Here is a 21,368-nt window from a genome sequence, read left to right on the forward strand (position 1 = left end):
AGTATTTACATAGTATTTTATCAAAGGCTTGAGGTGAAAATATATGCTTATAAATGCCAAAACATGTTAAGCTGCTGCTGAAAAATGCAGCTCATATAAACAAAGTATTACATTCAGTTTCTTTGATGTCTTGATGCAAAATAGATATTTCTTTACACGGTGTAACCTGTAATGAAAAGATTAGAGCTGCAACAATTAGTCAATCGATTAATCTATTAAATTGCCAACTTTTTTGATAATTGATCAATTATTCTGAGTCATTTATTAAGTAAAAAAGCCCAAATGCAAGCTTCTTAAATATTTCTTCTTTTTTTTTTTTTAAATAAAGACATTTTAAGGACCTCTTCTTGGTGTTTAGGAAAAGTTTTCACCATTTATTAGACCAAAGGCTTAATCAGTTCATTGGGAAAATAGACAAATTAATTGATAGTGAAAATCATTGTTAGTTGCAGCCCTAAAAAAAAGAAGAAAAAACACCTTGAGGTCCTGCTGTCAGTAACAGTAAAAATCTCTCAAATCCTGTGCAAGTCTCAAACCAGGAGGAGCTCCGATGATTTCAGCAGTAAAATTAGAATAAGTACCAACATTGTGGTTAATGAGGCCATAATGATTCATGTTTTCATGTTAAAAGATGTAAAGAGAGAGAAAGTCTGTCCCTGAGTAGTGTTGATAAAAAACAACCCTCCCTTCCTCTTTATCAGAGCAGATTTGCAGTAAAGTGTCTCAAAACACCCAGCAGGTTGCCAGGCAGCTCCGTCATCATCAGCTGTCTTCAGATACTCCTGAAGTGATGAAATGCTCAGAAGTTCTCCTTGTTGAAGTAAAATTTGGTCTTGCGAGGATCCACGTCTGAGTATTTGGCACATTTCTTCCCCAAGACTTTCGCCAGAGCTGCAGGGCCGCATAAGAACGTTCCCACCACAGACCTGAAGGGATCAGCAGGGGATTAGTTAGATTTCAGAGGCCTAAACTCAGAATATTTTTAAAGTTTTCAACAGGGGATTTTCTTACGTGGGGTTCTCTTTGCGGACTTGTTCAAACTCTTTGTCCCAGTTGGGTCTGCCATAGTGAGTTTTCTGTTTGAGTCCGGTGACTACATCTGTTTCCTTATCAAAGTGAACCGTCACGTGAGTAGCCTGTGACGAAGCGTGGGGAAAAAAATAGAGAGATAACATGTCTGAGTTTAAAATTAAATTACATCACACTGTTAATCTGGATTTCAGCTCATGAGAGCTGATTCACACACGTACATGGCTTTGATCCCACCCAGTCAGGTAGAGTTTGTAAGTGAGGAAATCCCCCATGCCTCTCTCCTCCATTTCCTTCTCTTGCATCTGCAGGAGGTCAGCAAACCACTCAAAGGCGTGTGTTTCCCGGCAAAGCCAATAGAAGTATATCTGTAACCAGGAAGTAGAAGCAGGACTGTTACACAATGTTCCGTTAACAAAAGAGCTGATGACTCGTCCACTAACATGAATGCATTGTGAAAGCACACAGTACTCTTTATTTAAAAAGACAATAGGAGGGCCTGTCTCCCATCAATCAAGTTTAACAGCATGTAAGTGTGGTGAAATGGATATACAGGTTTAGATAACATAAGAAGACATGAGATGCGGGTGTTTGGCTTCTTACCTTTCTGGTGCGCAGCTTCGGGTTGGAGTCTTTGAATTTGTACCAGATGGATTTGAGGATGGAGGCGAAGGGAGTGACTCCAATGCCGGCACCGACCAGCATGGCGACCTCATAGTCGAACACGTCCTCGCTGGCTGTGCCAAAGGGGCCGTCCACACCCATTCTGACGAAAACAATAAATACACTGTTATTGTAAATAAACCACATATGAAAAAAAATGCCTTTAAAATATTTGCAAACACTGATAGAAAAGTTTTTCCCTGTGTTAATTTTTATCCTTAAAACAGCAGATGAAAAGAAGAAAAACTTATCACAAGGTCCATTTAATAGGTGTTCCGGGAAAAAAGGAAATTTGAACATCTGCAATTTAATTACAACTGATCAGCTAAACGAAGATCATGTGATGTGAATAAAGCTTCAGAACAGCTGTTTAATTGGACCCTGTGGTGAGATTTTTTTATCTCAGCTAGTTGACAATCAATCAAAATGTATTCATAAAGCACAATTCACTGAGTGGAAGTAATTTAAAGTGCTTCAAATAATGATCAAGAGTTAAAAAAAAATCATGATCAACAAGTAAAACAAACTTGATTGTCAAATAATGAAATTTAAAAAAACAATTTAAAAAACAATTAAAAGCTAATGAAGCTGATTTTTAGATAATTAAGCTATTTTTAAAGAACACCACTGATGTCTATCCCACAGTTTAGAAGCATAGATGGAAAAAGCTTCATCTGATATTTTTCTAAGCACAATGTTGAGACTGGAGTTGGGTATTTGAGGACCTGAGGGCTTGTACAGGAATATATGGATTTAAAAGTTTGGTTAAATAGGCAGTGCCTAAGCCATTTAAAGCTTTGTAATCTAATAAAAGGGGCCTCAAAATCAATTTCTAAAAGCTACAGGGAGCCAAAGTAATCTGACTCAGTTGTAGCCTGTTAATTGATGTAGTAAAAGGGCATTGCAACAATCAAGTCTACTTGTTATTCAGCCACACATGCCTGACAATTGTAACAACGCTTTAATTAATCAAAATGACATTTTTGCAGGAGGTGTTCACATCTATCCCTGTACAGTTATTCTAGTCAATTTGTGGCTCATTAGACTTTATAAACTACTGAATCAAAGTGATCAAACTAAATATGTGCACAGCCCTGCAGTAAGTGGCTTAATTAAAGATTCCAGCAAAATCAAAGTTTACACTTTAATTAGCCACATATTACACATGCTTTCATGTGTATTTCTAAAAGTGGACCACTATGGGTGATATATGGAAGGTAAAACAGTGTTTGACCATGAAGTTGTAGAAAAGTTGGCATTATGCAGGCCAGCAGCAGATCTACATAAAACCTCATACGTATCACTCTACTGTAAAATGAATGAGATACAGTATTAAATTACTAAAATGAAAAGAAAAATCAGTTAAATGGGTAAAACTGTTGTTTTTCTATCATACCATCTTATAATGTGGACTGACACAGCATGCAGGTAGACTTGTTTTGGAAGAAGAACTCACTTTGGTCCCTGTGCCCCCTCTGGCAGCTGCTGCATAATGTGAATGAGCTTGTCGGTCCAGTCCCCAGCTGAGCGAATGTGGACGCTGAAGAAGTCCTCCTCGGGGGCCGAGGTCATGGTGAACGGGTGCCACTCCAGCTGTGAGATGGCTGGGCAGTTGAGGAAGACGTACTGACCCACCTCCATTTTGAAGCCGTCCTTCACCAACTGCAGCTCGAGCACCTTAGACGGCCGCATCACGATCTGAAAGCGATAAAATCACATTGGAATCAGATGGAGTTGTTGCACAATAACCTGCAAAACAAATCAAGAGCCAAAAATAATTTCTCAAACTTGCCTTCCTGTATTTGACTGTCTGCATGTAACGAATGAAGCGTACCACACGCTCACAGATGTACAGAACCATTGGACCGATCACCCACATCCAGGTCTGAATGGACAAGGAGAAAAAAAACAAAAATGTGATTAAATGATAAGTCACAGTGCAGCTATTGTATCTTTATCTTGTGCTTGCAGTGGTAGTAAATAAGTAGTTTTAACATATTTGCAGCAGTGATAAAAACTGTAAAAGAAGCTGGACAGCAGGGACTTGCATGTTCTAAGCTTTTTAAAGACAAAAGAAAGACCAACCTGTGGAAACCCTCCAGCAAACTGAGGGATGGGACACTCAGGAATCTTCCCCCACTCGTCACTGCGGTCTTTACAGAAGGTAAAGTTGTGCGGCGGAACAGTTGTATTTTGACTCCTCACAATGCGCCTGCAGATGGGACGTATACAAGTGAAACATGCTTACAATAATTAATAATAAACTCCATTAAAATAAAGAAGAGAGCTGAGACTTTTCTCTTACCCGGCTCCATGGAAGACAAGACCGGCGAAGAAGATGATGAAGAGATGGTGCGTGTACCAGAAGACTTCAAAGTAGCTGCGCCTGATGACCTCCATGGAGGAGGTGATGATGAGGATGAGGGCCAGAGTGATGATGACCCCTGTGAGGCCAGCGATGGTGGTGAAGACTAAGTAGGTTGGCGTCTGCTGCGGATCCTGAGACACAAGAAAGAGAGAGTGATCATGTGGCCAGACGAGCAGGAGAGATGATGGTGAAGAAGACTTAAATTGTCTAATGATTTGAGATTATTGACTCTTTGAGAGAGTTTCATCAAAGTTGGCTGAACTCACAACATCTATTGTTCGGATGGGGTTCAGGTAGGTGGTGTTTTCTGTGTCGTCCAGGTTGGACAGTGCAGTGCTGAGTTTGTCATAAACCCCCCGTCTGCTGTTGTTGTACCACTCCACGTTCAACAAATGGGCGATCATGTGAACAGCTGTCCGAGCACAGAGAGGAGAAACGGGTTAGTGCTGCTGTCACATGAACTCTGACTTCTGTTTGGAAAAAAATGTTGGTAAAATAATACAAAAAAAGCTGGTACTTTTAGTTTGTTTTGTTCAGTGATATAGTTTAACTGGGAGGTGGGATGTCCTATTATCTTTAAAAATAAATGAGGGGAAATCTCCTTCAAATACACCCTGTGTCAATATTTATTTTAGGCTTCATTTGACCTCCATGACCCTTTTTAAAAAAAATGTTTTCCTTTGTGTGTATTTAGTCTGTTTAGTTAACTAGGATCCCCATATTAGGCAACAGCTACTCTTCCTGGGGTCCACATTGAATAGAAAGTACATACAAATCAAGATAAATTGAAAAGAAAATAACAATGGACTTTTCTTTTTACATCATAAAAGAAGAAAACACACAAAATGTAGGTAAAATGCTGCAGAACCTGGTTATTTTGTGTGGATGGGAGGGAAAAGATTAATTTACAACTTGTGTTGTATTTGAAAAAAGGGGCAAACATTTGTTTTGTCTACAAGTTTTGTTATCATTTTTCCACTTTTCACTTTCACTGCACCCTCAGGATGGACTGAACAGTTTTTTTCTACTAATGTGTGTCACTTCTGAGTACATTCTCTGATTAATGATGATAAGATACCCATCTGACAAGTGTGTACAATGCAGAAACTCCGCATCACAACTGTGCACAAAGAGCATATTGTATGTAGTCAGAACAGAAGGTACACACAGTTTAAGAAAAATGTCTCTTTCAAAGTGAATACATTTGTTTAGTTTATGTTTTGTCTGTCTCCCTCTCCCTTTCTATTATTTTTCCTTCAAGAAAACCTGGAATGAAGATTCAATGACCCATTTCCCCAAATGTACAAGTTGCTTACTGTACAAATGAACTCTAAATCAAACACAAATGTTGACAAAACTTTCACTGTTGATCCATTTTAGTTGATTTTTTTCACTATAACACTGTTTCTGAGCAAAACATATTGTCAAACTATCTCTGTAAGAGAGGTTAACCTGAAACATCTTTTGTAAATGAAACAAACTGAAGTCAAAGCTGAAACAATAACCTCACCTGTCATCAGGCCGATCATATAAGCCACCAGCTTGTGGAAAGTTAAATTGTTGTCCAGCTGTTTCCTCATTGTTCTGCCACAACACTGAACAGATAAAGAAAGGAAGACAAAAATAAAAACAAAAATTAATTTCAAAGAATATCTTCCCAGAGTAGACACTAAAACTTACTGAACAAGTGTGAATTAATTAATCAATTAATGAATTCGTGTGTAAAACAGGCATTGTCTTGGGTGGGGTTTGATTTTGCAGCTGGAAGAGTTTCACCTCTGACAAAAGCCTCAAGCAAAGTCTTTATCGGCAATAATTGGCATAACATCTTTAGGTAATATTAATAATAATAAATCACAGGGTATAAAGCAGTGAGGTCTGTATGCGGTTAAGCTCATAAACTATATATCTCAACACATTTGTTCATTTGTTTTGTCTGACAGACCTATCTCAACCCATTTCATTGCTCACATATGTATTGAAGCCTCTGCGGCATCTGACTGTGAATTAATTTCTTCTCTTGCACCTGAATAATTTTTCCCGGATGTGCAAACACTCAGTCCATCCCTGAATATTGGAAATTATTATTATTTTTTAGTTATGTAATTATTAATAGTTATTATTTTATACAACCTTAAATGCAGAAGTGCAAAGTGTTTGACAAAACAGGAGGACACTAACTTCAACTATTAGGTTATAATAAATAAAACAATTTGATAACAATAAAAATAACCTTAAAATAATAAGAAAAAAGAAAATGTATGTTTAAAAGTCTATAAATTGAAAATAATGAAAAGAAAAAGAGGTTTAATGGAAGGATGTGTTTCCCAGACATAGTTGTATGACGATATGAAAATATTCTGCTGAACAGATCAGGGCAGTGTACGGAGTGTATTAAGTGCTCCTTGCCCTGTTAATAACATCTTACCATAAAGGAGCCTCGGACCAGAGACAGCAGGTTCCTGCAGACCGGGAGGAGGATCAGCATACAGTTGAAGTTAAGGACCGCTGCAGGAGCCCTGGCCCAGGCCAAAGCTGACTGGAATAACAATAATAACAATCATGACAGTATAATAAAAATGAATGAACCAAGTATCATAGGCATAGCTGACATCAATTCTCTGAAGAGGTTTTTGGGCCTCTCTCTTTGACTCACCCCTAAAATATGACGCGTGTAGAAAAAACGGTCCTGCAACTCGTAGATATGATAAAACCAAACGAAAAGGAAAATGTTGATGCCCATCCAGACCACCTGCAAACACAGCAGGGCCATGATACAATCACACAACACGAAAGCACATTCTGTTGTAGAAAAAAAACAGTTAAAATCCTAATCAGTCTGTATGTGCAAAAGTTTGGACACTTTCTTTCGGACAAAAGGCAATTTTGCGCAACAGGTTGTGCGTAAAGTATAACATTATAGTTCAACAGTGTCAATTCTAAAAAAAAAAACTCACGTGTATGAAGGACGTTAGTCCATTGTTGATAATCCAGTTACCCATGTTGAGCTCTTCGGGTCGCAACAGCCTCACTGCATCTTCAACCTGCTTGCACCTTTTATCTTATACCCTGCTGTCTGGACTCCTCCCTCCTCCTCTGCAGGTGTGCGAGTGTCGACACACAAGGAAACAAAACGCACGGCGAGTTATATTGCTCTGTCCAGTTATTCTAAGCGACAGATTTCTGTCCTGAAGCTGATTAACCGCATTCCACCTTTCAGGTTGGAAAAAGGTAAGGAATGAGGAAGTTATCTGTTACACCATACGGGAAATTATGCTCGGCTGGGAGGTGGTGCATTTAGTTTTATAGGAGAGAAGAAAAAAACACGGGTGGCCATACATTTCTTTTTTTAAGAATTTCATTTTTATAAAAACAAAGAAAGACTGAATGTGTTGACATCACATTGTTTTATTTATTTCAAGTAATACAGTAGTCAAGGCACTGAACCAACAAGACAACACATAAAAAATAGGAAAAACTGTGAAAGCACTTCAATTAAGCAGAAGCTCATTCAGTACCAGTCTTGTTAATGCAACATCAAACACAGGTTAAATTCTGTATTAGTTTCATGTTACAGAGGACACACACCTGATATTTGCTAAAGGCTTTAAAAGTCTGTTTTCGACAGAATCTTTTCAAATATTTTCATGTTTTATTTATGCAAAACTAAAACCTGTTTTGTTATTGTTTTTTAAATTGAGGCAACTAGACCGGACAGTGAACAACACAAGGCATTCATCACAGCAGGTGTATGCAGCTGTATGAGAAAGATAAATATCTTCTTCTGACTTTTTCCTCCCCCTTCTGCTGTGTTCGAGTCTATTTAGTGCAGATGCAAACGTTATAGGAAGGTGTGAAAACCCTGAGAGGAAGTGCGCTGAGGGTGTCCCGTTCAGTCTTTCAGTTGGGACACAGTTGGCACATTTCCCACACACCTGGCTCAGTCCTTTACCTGACCCGCTGCTGCTCTCTCAAGGCGGCCTTTGTGCATTGCTGCATAACTCAGCATGCTACATTCTTTGGTTTACAGGGGCCTCAAGGTGCCCTAAGTGTACATAATCATCCCCAATAAAAGGCATCAGGAATAAATCCCTCGCAAACCATGAATGATTTCAATTTTGTACACTTCATAGAAACAAGGCAAAAGTTTGTTCTCCGACACTCAAAAACACTAAATGACTCTGGTTTCTATGTTGAACCAGCCGAGACTTTGTTCAGGAGCCCTGCAGCACCAGCACCATCATGCCTTGTGCTACTCCCAGGATGCATTTCTACATTAGATGACTTCTGAATATCCCAAAAAAATCCCCTCTCAGGCAGCTTCCATAATGTCATCAACGATAGCTGTCTCCCGCTCTTCCTGGTGGCCGTTGAGGTCGGGGGGTTGTGAGTTTTGGGGGTCCAGCAGCTGCAGTGGCTCCTCTAACGTCATCACCATGGTGGCAGCGGTGGAGTACGAAGGGGGCATCTCCCCTCGTCTCCCCCCTCTCTCCCTGCGTCTCCGTTTACAACAGCAGACGCAGCCCAGGCAGTCGTGGACGTTGTACTTGAAGAGGCGTCTGCAGGGGTGGCAGAACTGGTAGAAGAGCAGCATGAAGAGCACGGCCAAGCTGTAGCAGACCAGCAGCTGCACGCCCAGCATCGGGGCGCACACATACTCATAGAAGTCCGACTGGAAGAAGTACCACAGCGTCATGAGGAGGAAGTTTTCAATGAAGCGGCCACCATAGTACATGGCCAGGCGGTTCCAGTGCTGCTTCCGCTCAATGAGCTCTCGATGGGAGAGGTCGAGCTGCACCGCTGACCAGCAGAAGACGTTGATGCAGGCGTAGAGCAAAGTGAACATGCACAGCACCACGGTGGTGCCCAGCTTAGAGAAGTTCTTCTCAATGTTCTCAGTCAGCGAACCTTTTTTGGACCAGAACTCCACCCAGGGGAGGAAGAAGAAGAAAAGCAGGTTAACCACGCCGACAAGTATCACCCAGTAGGTGAGCGCCGTGCTGAAGAGGACCAGAGCAGTGACCCGGGTGGCAATCTCCATTCCTCTCCACACAATCAAGCACAAGTAGGCACCCGGGCGCAACCGCACCTTGTAGTCGTCGTATCTGATCTGTATGGCCAGAACGCTGCACACGAGTGCCCCGTATGTGATGGAGATCAGGGTGATGATCATCAGAGTTACTGCCAACACAGACACAAGTCAGTCATTAAACTTCACAAATACCAACATCAACATGTTACTACAGCACAGGGTTCATGTAGTTATAATAATCCAACAGAGCTGTGTATTCAACATGATTTATCTGATGGTTTTGGCCACCTGGGAGCAACAGAAACTAGCTGAAAATACAACACTGACATTCTTTTAAAACATTTGAGAATTAACATTAGCATTCATTCTTCATTTTTCACTCTCCTTTTATCTCTGTTTTTTCACTCTACCACCTCCTGAGGGAAATATCTGCTCTGCGCTTTAGCTGCTAAATGCTCCCCTGTGTTCACCTGCTAGTATCTAATTTGTGCTGTGCTGTTTGGTGCTGAGCAGGTAGCACACAGGTTTTCTCTAAAACCTGCAGTAAAGTTGGGGGCCAGAAAACAAAAAATAAAGGAGGTAAAGGACACTGAATTTCTCACCAGATAAACCTCTGTGGGTTTGTGTTCATGGGCAACTCCAGGGAAAAAAATACTTTGTAAAAGACATCCAAACATCTCACAGAAGCTCTGGTGTTTATTTTCCAGAAAAGCCTCACTATCCTGTCCTAACCAATGTACAATATCAGCTTAACATGAAAAGCAATTTTTTTATTCTTTATTCAGAGGACATCTTTTATTGTTTATTTTCCCAAAAAAAGGGCTGCTTGTGAAGAGAAATGCAGTCATGTTACTGGTTTATTAGAGGTTATTTAAAAATCTTCCACCCATACCAAACTGAATTTACATATAATAAAAAACTGGCAGAGACATTTTCTTTTATTTGTGCAGTATTATTTCCAGGTGGCGCAGACTTAAAGAATTCGCTTTTGGTTTCACCCGAGAGTTTTATCATCACCTCAAGTAAACATTATAATCCAATTCTAATATTCTCTTCTATAGCTTAAACCCCGACCCCTCCATCATCCTTACATCTGACGGGGAGGAGGAAGTATTTCTCCTGGATGCTGGCGTACAGCTGGAGCGTCAGCTGAGGGGTGGAGCCCAGAAACGCCTGGATGACTGCAGTGCGTTTGAAGGCATTCCTGTGAGTGGCCAGGATGCGCTCCGACTGGCCGATTTCCCACTCCATGGGCGTCTTCTGCCCCTTCTTCAGATTGATCTTCCTGGAGATGGTGACGTAAGGCTCCTCCTTTTTACCTGCTTTGTAGTAAACCACCAGGGCCTCAAAACACCTGAAGAAATAAAGAGAGGGAGTGAGAGTGGAGTAATATTTCACACCAATAGAGGGCAGTGCAATGTTAAGATTTAGTTGAAGTAACCTACAGTGGGACATCATGATGTCCTCTTTTTCTCTTTACATCAACTAAGAATTATATTTCTATGATTATGTCAGGGCAATAGCTATAAAACAAAAATATTATTAGAATATAGTTAATCAGAGTTAATATCTGCATTTTCTCAGTCCAGGACCTAAAAATTAGATATTAGTGTTTTTTTCAGGAAGGAAGGAAACACTATTAATCATCCTACAAATGCAGTTTCATGTCAGTGATCCATCATAAACATGTTTATTTGTGAATCACGGCTAAACAAACAGTAACATAACGGTGTGACTCCACCAGAGGGCAGTCAGAAGAATAGGAACAGTCTCTTGAGGCCTGAATGGATAAACTGAAAATCTCAGGGTGTGGTTCCCTTCAGCAGTTTCAAGGTAAATGGTCTCTGTGTTTGGCCACAAGGAGAAACTAATTCCATTCAGGAAAAGGAAAACATGTTTTTTTTACCTAAAGGGGTTTCTGTGCAAGAGGTGGACACAGCTAACAGTGAGGAAAGTATTTGAATTTCAGACAAATGTTGAGAAAATGGAATAATTTATACATTAAAAAAGTAATTTAACTGGTTCCTGGCTGACTTTTAAGAGCTTTATTGACACCAATGATAAAAATGTAAATAATTTCAGAACCAAATGTTCTAGCTGACTAACGAAACTGGAAGTGCAAGCCTTCACCTGCCAAAAACAAGACACCTGTGTTATAATCCCTGAACAGGGCTTCAGTAAAATGACCTGAAACTCCCAGTGCTGCACATCTGCGTTCAAGACATACACCCAGCCCTCTGCTGGGTCTCACTATTGCACTAAATCTCACATCACTGTGCAGGAATGTTATCTTTTTGTTCCAAAATACCAGCATATCCAACTTTGGACATAAGGCTCAAGGATCCCTAGATGTGTTGACTTCTCCCTGGTTCAAATATGTGCTGTCGAGCTGCTCTGACCTCACAGACTACAGAGTCAGCAGTCACGCATTTTCAGCTACACTGTTGCTTCAGCTGCTACTTACTGCGCTATAGTCTCTACTTACAGTACAAATACAGCAGTGTGTCAAGCTTCCGCAATGGTCCCTGAACTATGTCTGACTCAAACATTAGAGGTTGGCAGGGAGGGAAATGTTGTCGTTATTTGTAAGCAAGCCCCTATCTCTGAATATAGTATATTCACTCCCAGACTGCTAGCCACCGGCAGACGAGGATCACTCAGCCTGGGTGAACAACCTCTACTGTGGAGAAGGAACAACAACCTGATTTACTGACATCATTTTGCTGGAAATTTGGCAGCACAAAGGGCTGAGAATGCAGTATGAGCGTACTGAACTCGAGCCAGCATGCACTTAGGATTCTGTAGAGTGACTCAGAGGCAGACTGAATTTCACTTTGAGAGGAAAAAGACAGCATGACTGATGAATGCATTAACCATGAGAATCAATAAGCTGGCTTTCCAAGGCAGCATCCTATAGATTTATAAGAGGAAATGTGTGGGCTGCTGCTCTGTATTCATATCCTGAACATGAGAATGAACTAGACCTGCTCTATATGAAAAGTGCCCTGAGATACCTTCTGTGTTGATTTATATATAAAATTCAATTATATAAATGAAATTGAATTGAAGTGAACATGAGGTCTGTTTCCTCCTGAATACAGCAGCAAACATCACATGAACTAAGACAAACTGCCTTTAAAGTGAACTCTTGTGTCACTGCCACACGACTGAAATACTAATCTACTCTCAGCACGGCGTTCAGGAAATTCTTTCAGCAGCACTTTAGCGAAATCATCCTGTTTTGGTCACCTGGGATTATGAGTCAGGCCACTGTGTGGGGAATGTGTGGAGATAGTAAAACAAAAACAGACAAAAATAACAAGAAGCTGTACGTGTTGAAACAGGTCCAGATTGACAGAGTAATTATGAAGTTTCTGTCCCTTCTTAAGAGGACAAGTCAAGACAAGGTCCACCCTGCAGCAGATAGCCTGACGCCCTCTTCATAGTTTCCATAATGACGTGTGTGGCGTTAACTTTTTACAGACAACTAATAATTAGAAAAAAATATCTATCTGAATATGCAGTTATTTGTGTAAATTGTGACTGGAGCTTCCCCTTTTGAAAGCAGCAATGTGGAGTCACAGGATCAGCAATTACACCATCCCCAAGCCACACAGGAAAACTCCCATCGGGGAAGAGGAGGAGGAGCGAGGATTTGTTTACATTGAGGCAGCATAGAATAAGAAGATTGAAATGTACTATGATAACAATCCATATTTGCCTTTCTGGATGAATTAAAAGCAAACGTTACAAGTTTTACAGCTCAGGTTAACAAATGATAAAGGCATTCACAAAGCCCACTTTAAAATATGCAGCCAGCACAGTAGCACACGCTCACTGTCGTATTGAAAGCCCTTTCATGGTCACGGCTGTTTTGAATCACTGGCATGAGAAGAAGCATTCTTCAGTGGTAGCGAGAAGTTTGCAGGATCATAAACATATGTCAGAGTTGAAAGATGTAGCCGCTTTTGGCTTTAGTCACTTACAGTGTTCAGCAAGACACACGTTAGATATGTTTTGTTTAGTTTGCTGTGTCCAGGACCCCTTAGTGAACTTATTTAAATGTGTCAAAGTCCAGGACTCCTATTTATCAAGCTGCTTAAAGTGAAACTTTGGAGTCAAGGCAGGCAAACATAAGAATAAGAGCTATTTATCAAATTTCTTGTAACTTAGAAATGCTCCCACAAGTCTCTTAGGTCGGTTAAGACCTCATCCTAGATTGCTGTAATACACATGACATGTTTTGTACAAAATATCAGTGTTGATGTTGAATAATATGTCAGCTGAATCAGTATTGATTTGGGAGATTTCAAAAGGATGTTACACTGCTTTTTCGTTCTGGCACTGATTTAGTTTGAAATCCCTTTCCATTTGTGTTCCTTGTCTGCACTTGTAAATGCACGATATTTATCGTCAATGATTTATTGTCATCTACCCGCAGCAGAGTTTCTTTTCTTTTGTTTTTGTTTTCATTTCAGCTTATTTCCAACAAGAGTAAATCCACGTTTGACCGGTTTTAGTGTCAATCCAACACTTCACGTTAAGTAGGAGTAAGTCACTTAATAAATGCATCTTATTCTTTTTTCTTTTAGGATGTCATTTTGTATTCCTAAATTCTCTTTTTATAGCATTATTAAGTGTGATTCTTTGTTAAATATGAGCCCTGATGTCTTCATCTTGCGAACATAAAATATATATCAGACTGTTATCAAAAAATCGATCATACAGCTGCCGCTCTGCAGTTTTCTTACAGCCAAATAAACTCAAGGCCACAGCAACTCTTTCAGCTTTAATACTACATCTCACTTCTATGACATATGTGACTTTATCAACAATGTGTTAATGAATGATTATAGGCCTGTGCCTGACCCTGGTCCCACGGTTTACATGTGTTGCCTTGTCCAACTGCTGGCTCAGCATTGAAGATAAGCTCATATCCTCTCTTTTGGATGGCCTGTATCTTTCTGCCTGTATGTTTCTTTAGCCCTCAAAGATGCATCTTTCATCTATTTCTATACAGCAGTTTCTAAATGGATTAGAAAGTTTCATTTTATGGAGCACAAGTAATTTATATGCTTTTTAATGCCACTCTACTGCAAGGCTTTCTTCCTACATTCTTTTCTTCCTTCTTTCTTGCCCTGTAAAAAAAGAACACACCCTTTATTTACTGTAAATTCTACACAGCACCTCGATACTCCCTCTTGACAAATCAAAGTTCAGATAGAGAGAGAAAAAAAAGAGATAGAGAGGGTAAGAATAAAAGACAGAGTTTCATGTGTAGATTTGAATTTCAGGAGAACTCAAGCCGAGGTCTCCGCCTACATCCTCAAACATGAGTCATGGTTCACCAAACAGGTCTCTCAGCCGAGATCAACTGAAGTACAGGTTAGCAGGATTTGAACAGAGCACCTCCCCCAACTAAAATAGTTTTTAAACTTTTAAATTGCTCGTAGCAAGGACAGTTTCAGTATCTACTTGTTTTTCTCCTTTTACTAAATATGTGCTGACCTGCCTCATTTGCATTTCCACAGCCTTGCTCCCTCATAATAAATCATGTCGTGTTATTTCCAGAAGCCTTTCCGGCAACATCCACAATGCAATTTTCTGAGCGGGCCAGGCCTGATCAGCTGTCTGCCCGCTCTGCAGCACAGAAGCCTTTGGGTGCCATTACCCTCAGATGAGGTCATACAAGTGAGTGGCATACAAGCTATAAATGTGAAGTATGTGTTACTAGGGTGGATGCCAGCTCAGCGGCGTCATTTGACAGACTGGTTCCTGAGTATCGACTGCAGGGGTTCAACTTCGATCTAGAGGATGTGACCACATTATTTGGGAGATTTCAGATTAAAAGAAGCTGAGGAATATTTATGGAAAAGCTCTTTGTTTTTTGTTTTTTATTGAAGCCTGACTCAACACTTAAGTAGATAATGTGGGTGGATTTTATGACCCGTCATAGCTGTTTATGTTTTCCAACCAGAGTCTGATGATGTCAATGACGGCCAAATACGCAAACAAACACTCCATGGTTTAACCAGAATTAATATAATGCAACAGTCCATCTTAACAAATCCACAGTTTCATAAAATGTTGTTGAGTGCTATGATGAATAGGAAAAGGAAGATGATAACAGCTGACAGACTGATCTACGTTTTGAAATATCAACTCCAGTTTGTTATGATAAACTATTGCAGCATCATCTTCGATATTAAATACTTATATCGAATACTTATGCTCAACAACAATATCCAGTAGTATCTCATTAACTGCACTGCTCTGTACGTTCTGTATTTATAGGGACTAACGTTAAAATGCCAACTTTTTCTTTAATAGGACAGTAAGTTTGGGAAAACATGATTCTCTCATGATTTTAAATGAAATGAATGCTTTTTTGTTTGTGTGCATGTTTTAGACAACTTACTACAATCACCTGTATGACTGGCTGAGTTAAAAGTAGTAGACTAATTTGAACAGCTAAAGTTTCAAGGTAAGTGATGGCTTTTGTTTCCCATCACTTACCTTGTAAGTGCATTATAAATGGATCTCTTTAAATGGATCTCTTTAAAAGGAGCATCGAGAAAGACATCAGCTCTGCATGAAAAAACACAGGCATCGCATTCATTCAGCACGTTGATGCAATGGGCTCGCTACTGCAGAGGGCTCGACAAAACACGGCAGTGGTCGTCCAGCAAAAAAGTTGAACCCTGCTTATCTTTTGTCACAACCCAATCCGATGTCATCCAGAAAAGTACCGTGTTGGCCAATCTCCCATGCAAATGCACTTTCCTGGTGGATTACTTAGTAATGTAAATATTGTTTGCTGTTGTAAAATACTGTCTGTGAGTATTACAAACCACTATGCACTGTTTTGATGTCAGATAAGCCTTCAAATGCAGTAATCTATAGCTGCAACTCAAACCACCTACAATACTAGCAGTACATGCTTATAGTATTTAGTATGCAAACAAAAAGGTAAATCTGCAGAAAGCCAATAATACCTGGATGTCACACTGACTGACTAGTCTATCACACCGACTGTGTCCCACAAAACAAAGTGGTGGAACGATCACAAGGTAAATGCTAGATTAGTTGGGCCAGAGAAACAAACTCTTGTGAGTAGTTTTAGGTTAGGGTTTAGGTTACATATGCCACAGGGCATGTGTGTGTTGTAGACTTTCCAGGTGCAGGACCGCCCTTGCAGTTGAGTTTCATCATCTTCTTTTTTCAACATTTAGAAAATCGATTTTTTTTACATTTGTGAATCATGAAAACCCACATTCATAACTTTTCTTTCTTTAAAGCATAAGGGGATGTTACACAGTAGTGGTGTTTGCCATTAACAGTGCTATTGTTTACTTTCACTTTTCAAATTCAGAAACCAGCTAAACCTGGTCTAGCATATTGCAAGTTAAATCATTGTAACAGTTTCATACTGCATACTACTATTAAAGGCATACTGTGTTAGTTGGTAAACAACACGCCCCCCTCTACAGCTCCTTTAACTGTTTTAACCCAGGGCTGTTTTTGGGCTGAGCACCACTTTAATGGCCAGTATGAACATGAGGAATAAATTACAGCAAGAAAAATGTATCAGTGTTCATTTAGGCACCTGTTTTGGACTGACTGTTAACTTATCATTTAAGTATCTAAAAACTATTAATTGCAATGCAAAATATACATGATTTGTACTGAATTGCCCTTTAACCATGACTTTTTACCCCTGACCCACTTCCCACCTGCCTACCTAATAAGTGGGCCAAGCAGCAGTAGGTGCAGGAAGAGCACCAGAGGCCGGTCCCGACCCAGGTCCCTGTGGATGAAGGTGAGGGTCAGCTGAATGAGCACGGCGGGCAGCAGCATGAAGGTGATGGTGCAGCCCATCCAGATGGAGTCGTCGGTCTTGTGGTACCTGCTGCACAACACGGCGGCCGAGATGAACTCCGCCAAGTAGAGCACGGTGGCCAACACGACGCTGAGGGGCGCACGGACCTGGCTGTGATTCACCACCAGCATGACTCCGTTCTCGGCCACGAAGCTGTGCTCCTGCGGCTCAGCGTCCGAGATCTCCCTCTCCTGCTCCTCCATAGCCACCTCACACATTATTAAATATCCTACAAAGTCTGATCTATGTGCTAAAACTGTGTTTACGTGGCTGGATGATGGCGCACGGAACTGTGTGCTCCAAAAACATCACTTTGTGTAAACACGTCTCTTGGTGCGTTGTGTCTCCAAAGTTTCCATCCAGTTGATCATCTCTGGTTCACATTGTGTTAACTATTCAGCTTTCATTCACTCGTCACCGGTTTTCTTTTGTCTGATGTGTCTTTTAATCCGGAGGACTCCACCTCACTGTGCGCAGTGATCTCAGCGCTGCAGCTGCTCGTCAGTGTGCAGGATCGGGAAACTTCAGCCCATAGTCACACACTCACTTCATTCTCATCAAGGGCGGATATCGACCAGCTTTATATGTATTGTCCCTTCAAGAAACACATCGACGTTTCCTCCAGCTGTAGTCTGACCCCGGGCTGTTTGAGGATTGGTGTCTCCGTGTCGACATACTTGTGCGGCCGCTGGCAGCCCGTGTTTTCAATCTTTTCATGCGCTGTCAATGCAACAGCTGCGTCAAGTCATCATCAAGCAGACGTGGCGGAAGCGGAAATGATGGGCGGCGGCGTCCAAAGCAAAAGCCCAAAACACATCGAAAGCATAATAGATGCGGCTCATTTCTCTCCGATGCATCAGATATGAACAACATCACAGGACCAGCACAGATCAGGGGGTTTTTACAAGAAGGAGGTTGAACACATTTTGAGTCTAACCCCCTCCCCATGGCAACAGCTGAGGAAAAATGATCGAGTTACGTCACCCCTCTGGAGCTGGAGGTGCTCTTGCGGGCCTGTGGTGAATATGCTCATATATGGTTTGTGAAATATATATATTTCACAAAAAAGTAACACCACTGCAGCCGCTAAGGAGAGAGAAGCAGCATGGGAGAAAATTGCTGCCCGAGCCAATGCTTAAGTTTGAATGCACTTCCATTGACTTAACATACCTCACTTTTTTGTATAAAATTGTATAATACAGGTGAAACAGTGGTGTAACAGGCTATTAAGTAAATATTAATTCAGTGGCTATTTCAACATATAGTAATTTAAACCCCCAACAGAAAGCTGTTTTAACACATGTCTTCTCGCCTAATATCCTGCTTAGTAGATCAACATCTCACACAATTTGAACACTTTAATTTTAACAAAATTTTATGTATTTTATACATATTGGAGTCATTGATTTTAAGACTAAAATGTGCCGATATGTATATGAACATTCAATAAAATACAATAATAATACAAAAGATAAGATTAACATTTGAGCTCTACAGAAAGAAGGCAGAGGCCTGCAAAACTGGTGGAGGGCCACTCACTGACTAAAGAGTTTCACTTACCTCTCTTTCTGGAATGGATAACACAGAGTTTCTCCTCATCTCAGGGTTAACTTTGTATTTACTGTTGCATGAGTTAAATGTACTGAATGAATGAAAATGGGAAAATACCGAGGAGATCATCACAGTAAATCATCTGTTGAGTGCTTGTTGGTTATTTATTTGTGCTTAAGAAAACAACAGAGAAACAATCAGAAAATATTGTTTAATTTCTATTACTCACTGCTTTGTTTTCTCTACAGTCGCTCCGTCTCCTCCCCTGCACTCTCTCTCTCTCTCTTGCTTTGTCTCTCTCTTTCGGGGCAGAAAAAACAGTTTTGGTTGCTGGATCATCATTTGACAAGGTTGGAGCAAGGGTGTCAAGGAAGTTTGACATACCTCATAGTGTGCGTGTGTGCATCACAGCAGGACCAATCACAATGTTTGTTTACAACAACCTCCGGGTAGAAAACCTCTGTCACACTATAACAAATTAAGGGCCGGGAGCAAAAATAAAGGTCTGTGTAAGCGATTGATGTGTAAACAAAGGAGCGTGTATAAATAAGCATAAAGCAGTAAAATTCATTAAAAGCATGCACAATTATAAATGAATAAGGCAGTGGTAATGCAGCTCCCCACTATAAGACATGCAGCCGCCAGTTAACCCAACTGGTGGTGAGATGTTGCTGTTCATGATTTGGTTTATCAAAGACGTTAGTAAAAACACAGTACTCATTAAATGTACATACATTTCGACAGTGGTGGAAAGTAACAAAGTACATTTACATTTACTTAAGTACAATTTTAAGTTACTTGCACTTCACTTGAGTATTTCCATTTAATGCTACTTTATATTTCCACTCCGCTATATTTCAGAGGTAAGTATTGTACTCTTTTACTCCACTAGAAATTCAGCGAGTACAAAAATAACCACAAAGTCAAGTGCTAACTGAATAACATCCCAAATGTTAAGTGTAAACATTTCCAATCTGCTACAGGTTATGAGGCTGTTATCTCCACAGATAAACCTTGTCTTTTGATGTCTTAAAATAAGCACAATAGCAATGTCAGATAAGTCGGACCACTGTGTTTAACCATATATCTTAAAAAGGTACAATTAGAGTTGAAAATGACAGAAATAAACAAATTGTCCTGACTTCACTTATCTCCGCAGTTGAGTGTAATTAAAAACGTGTGTCACTGTGTGTTTGGGCCTCACAAGAGATAGGACTCTTATCTAAGACAGAACTTCATTCCCGAAAGACATTTCTGTGACAGACAGTACTGTGTAAAGTTTTAGGTACGAAAAGTGGGGATGTTTTCAAAAAATATTACCTTGAATTTATCCCTTAACCTCATACAAAGACCATGCTTTGCCTTTAAAACAGAACCAGTTCTCCTCAGTATGCTTTTTGTCTCAAGTATCTTGGAGAAGTTTCCATATTTCTTCTGTGGATTTTGGCGTCTCAATAACTTCTGCCTCTTTATATAATCCCAGACTGATTCCATGGTGTTGATATCAGGGCTCTGTGGGAGCTGTACCATCCGTTGCAGGACTCCTTGTTCTTCTTGTCAATGAAGATAGTCATTTATGCCTCCGGCTGTATTTTGGGGTTGTTGTCATGCTGCAGAATAAATTTGGGATCCATCAAACGTCTACAGAAGGTATAACATAATGGACAAGAACCTAAACATCTAAAGTGCCTAAAACTTTTCACAGAACTGTACATCTAAAAAAAGAGTCAGAAGAAACAGTGGAAAAAACAGAGCAGAGCCTTTGAATTCAGAGAAGTGAGAACATTTACAATGCTATACACAATCTAGACAGGAATTATTTGGACAGTTACACATGTTTTGTTCTTCAGGTTCTACACTTCAACACATTCAATTTGAAATAAAACAATGGATACTGCATTAAAGTGCCAAGTCTCAGCTTTAATTTGAGTGCGTTTATGTCAATATTAAACCGCATGGCATACACTGTTTAACAAGTAGTACCCAATGTTTAGTGATTCAAATCTAACTGGACACTTATCTCCAACACGGATCTTTCTATATTGATACAAAGTTACACCAATTAGTGCTAAGACTTTGCACTTTAATGTCCAATGTATCCATTACTTAATTCATGTCCAATTAAATGTGCTGAAATATGGAGCCTAAACAACAAAAAGTGTCTAACTATCCAAATACTGTACATAATGTGTGGACTGGTATGTGCACAAACAGGCAGTAAATGGCAAGAAGAACACAGAAAGGGTTTGGCCTCGCAGCTACTCTTTAGATGCACAGGTATGAAAAAAAATCAAATAAAAGGAGGTACAAAGTACACATGCAACAAAATAATAAAAGTCTGATATGCTGGTTAAATATACACTGTTAGAAACTTTATTCCACCTGAATCAGCACAAACAGAATAAAAACAGTTCAAAATGATAACAAAGATAGTGGATTGAATTTGAAGTACATTAGAAAAGTATATTAATGTGTCCAGTCTATGGTTGTGTGATTTTGAGCAGCCTTTTATGTGGTCAAAAATAACTACAATAATCACTGCGACAAAAGGGGTGAGCCACGAGTTGTACTACTGTAAACAAGAACATTTATGTTCATGTATCATTATCTTTTACATTATTAACTGCTACTGATAGATGAGAATATGCTGTGAAAAATATGATAATATGCAGAATATGCAGCTTTACAATACACAGTCCTTTCCAAATGGCAGCAGTGTAATGGGCGAGCATTGACAGATCTGTTACTCTGCACTTCCATTTTTAGTTTCCACCAGCAGGGCGGACTTGGCCTTGTTAAAGTGACCTGCAGGCCAGAGACGGAACAGGTGCAGCACATACTCTGAA

At 40.0% G+C, this 21,368-nt stretch overlaps 2 protein-coding genes across 2 annotated transcripts; both read right to left on the reverse strand.

The window, feature by feature from the left end:
• Positions 1-799: 799 nt before the first annotated feature.
• nox1 (NADPH oxidase 1) lies at positions 800-7,062 on the reverse strand. The gene is made up of 13 exons (XM_062425518.1): positions 7,018-7,062; positions 6,717-6,812; positions 6,489-6,599; positions 5,571-5,655; positions 4,327-4,472; positions 3,998-4,179; positions 3,778-3,904; positions 3,485-3,577; positions 3,149-3,390; positions 1,633-1,795; positions 1,251-1,397; positions 1,012-1,136; positions 800-926 (listed from the first exon to the last, which is right to left on the reverse strand). Exons 1-13 carry the CDS (start codon positions 7,060-7,062, stop codon positions 800-802), a joined length of 1,689 nt encoding a protein of 562 aa, XP_062281502.1.
• Positions 7,063-7,464: 402 nt separating this feature from the next.
• xkrx (XK related X-linked) lies at positions 7,465-17,705 on the reverse strand. The gene is made up of 3 exons (XM_062426104.1): positions 16,834-17,705; positions 10,184-10,446; positions 7,465-9,241 (listed from the first exon to the last, which is right to left on the reverse strand). Exons 1-3 carry the CDS (start codon positions 17,187-17,189, stop codon positions 8,373-8,375), a joined length of 1,488 nt encoding a protein of 495 aa, XP_062282088.1. The 5' UTR covers positions 17,190-17,705; the 3' UTR covers positions 7,465-8,372.
• Between the last annotated feature and the right edge of the window lie 3,663 nt (positions 17,706-21,368).

This window comes from Scomber scombrus, chromosome 9 (assembly GCF_963691925.1).
Source record: "Scomber scombrus chromosome 9, fScoSco1.1, whole genome shotgun sequence".
Classification (NCBI taxonomy): Eukaryota; Metazoa; Chordata; class Actinopteri; order Scombriformes; family Scombridae; genus Scomber; species Scomber scombrus.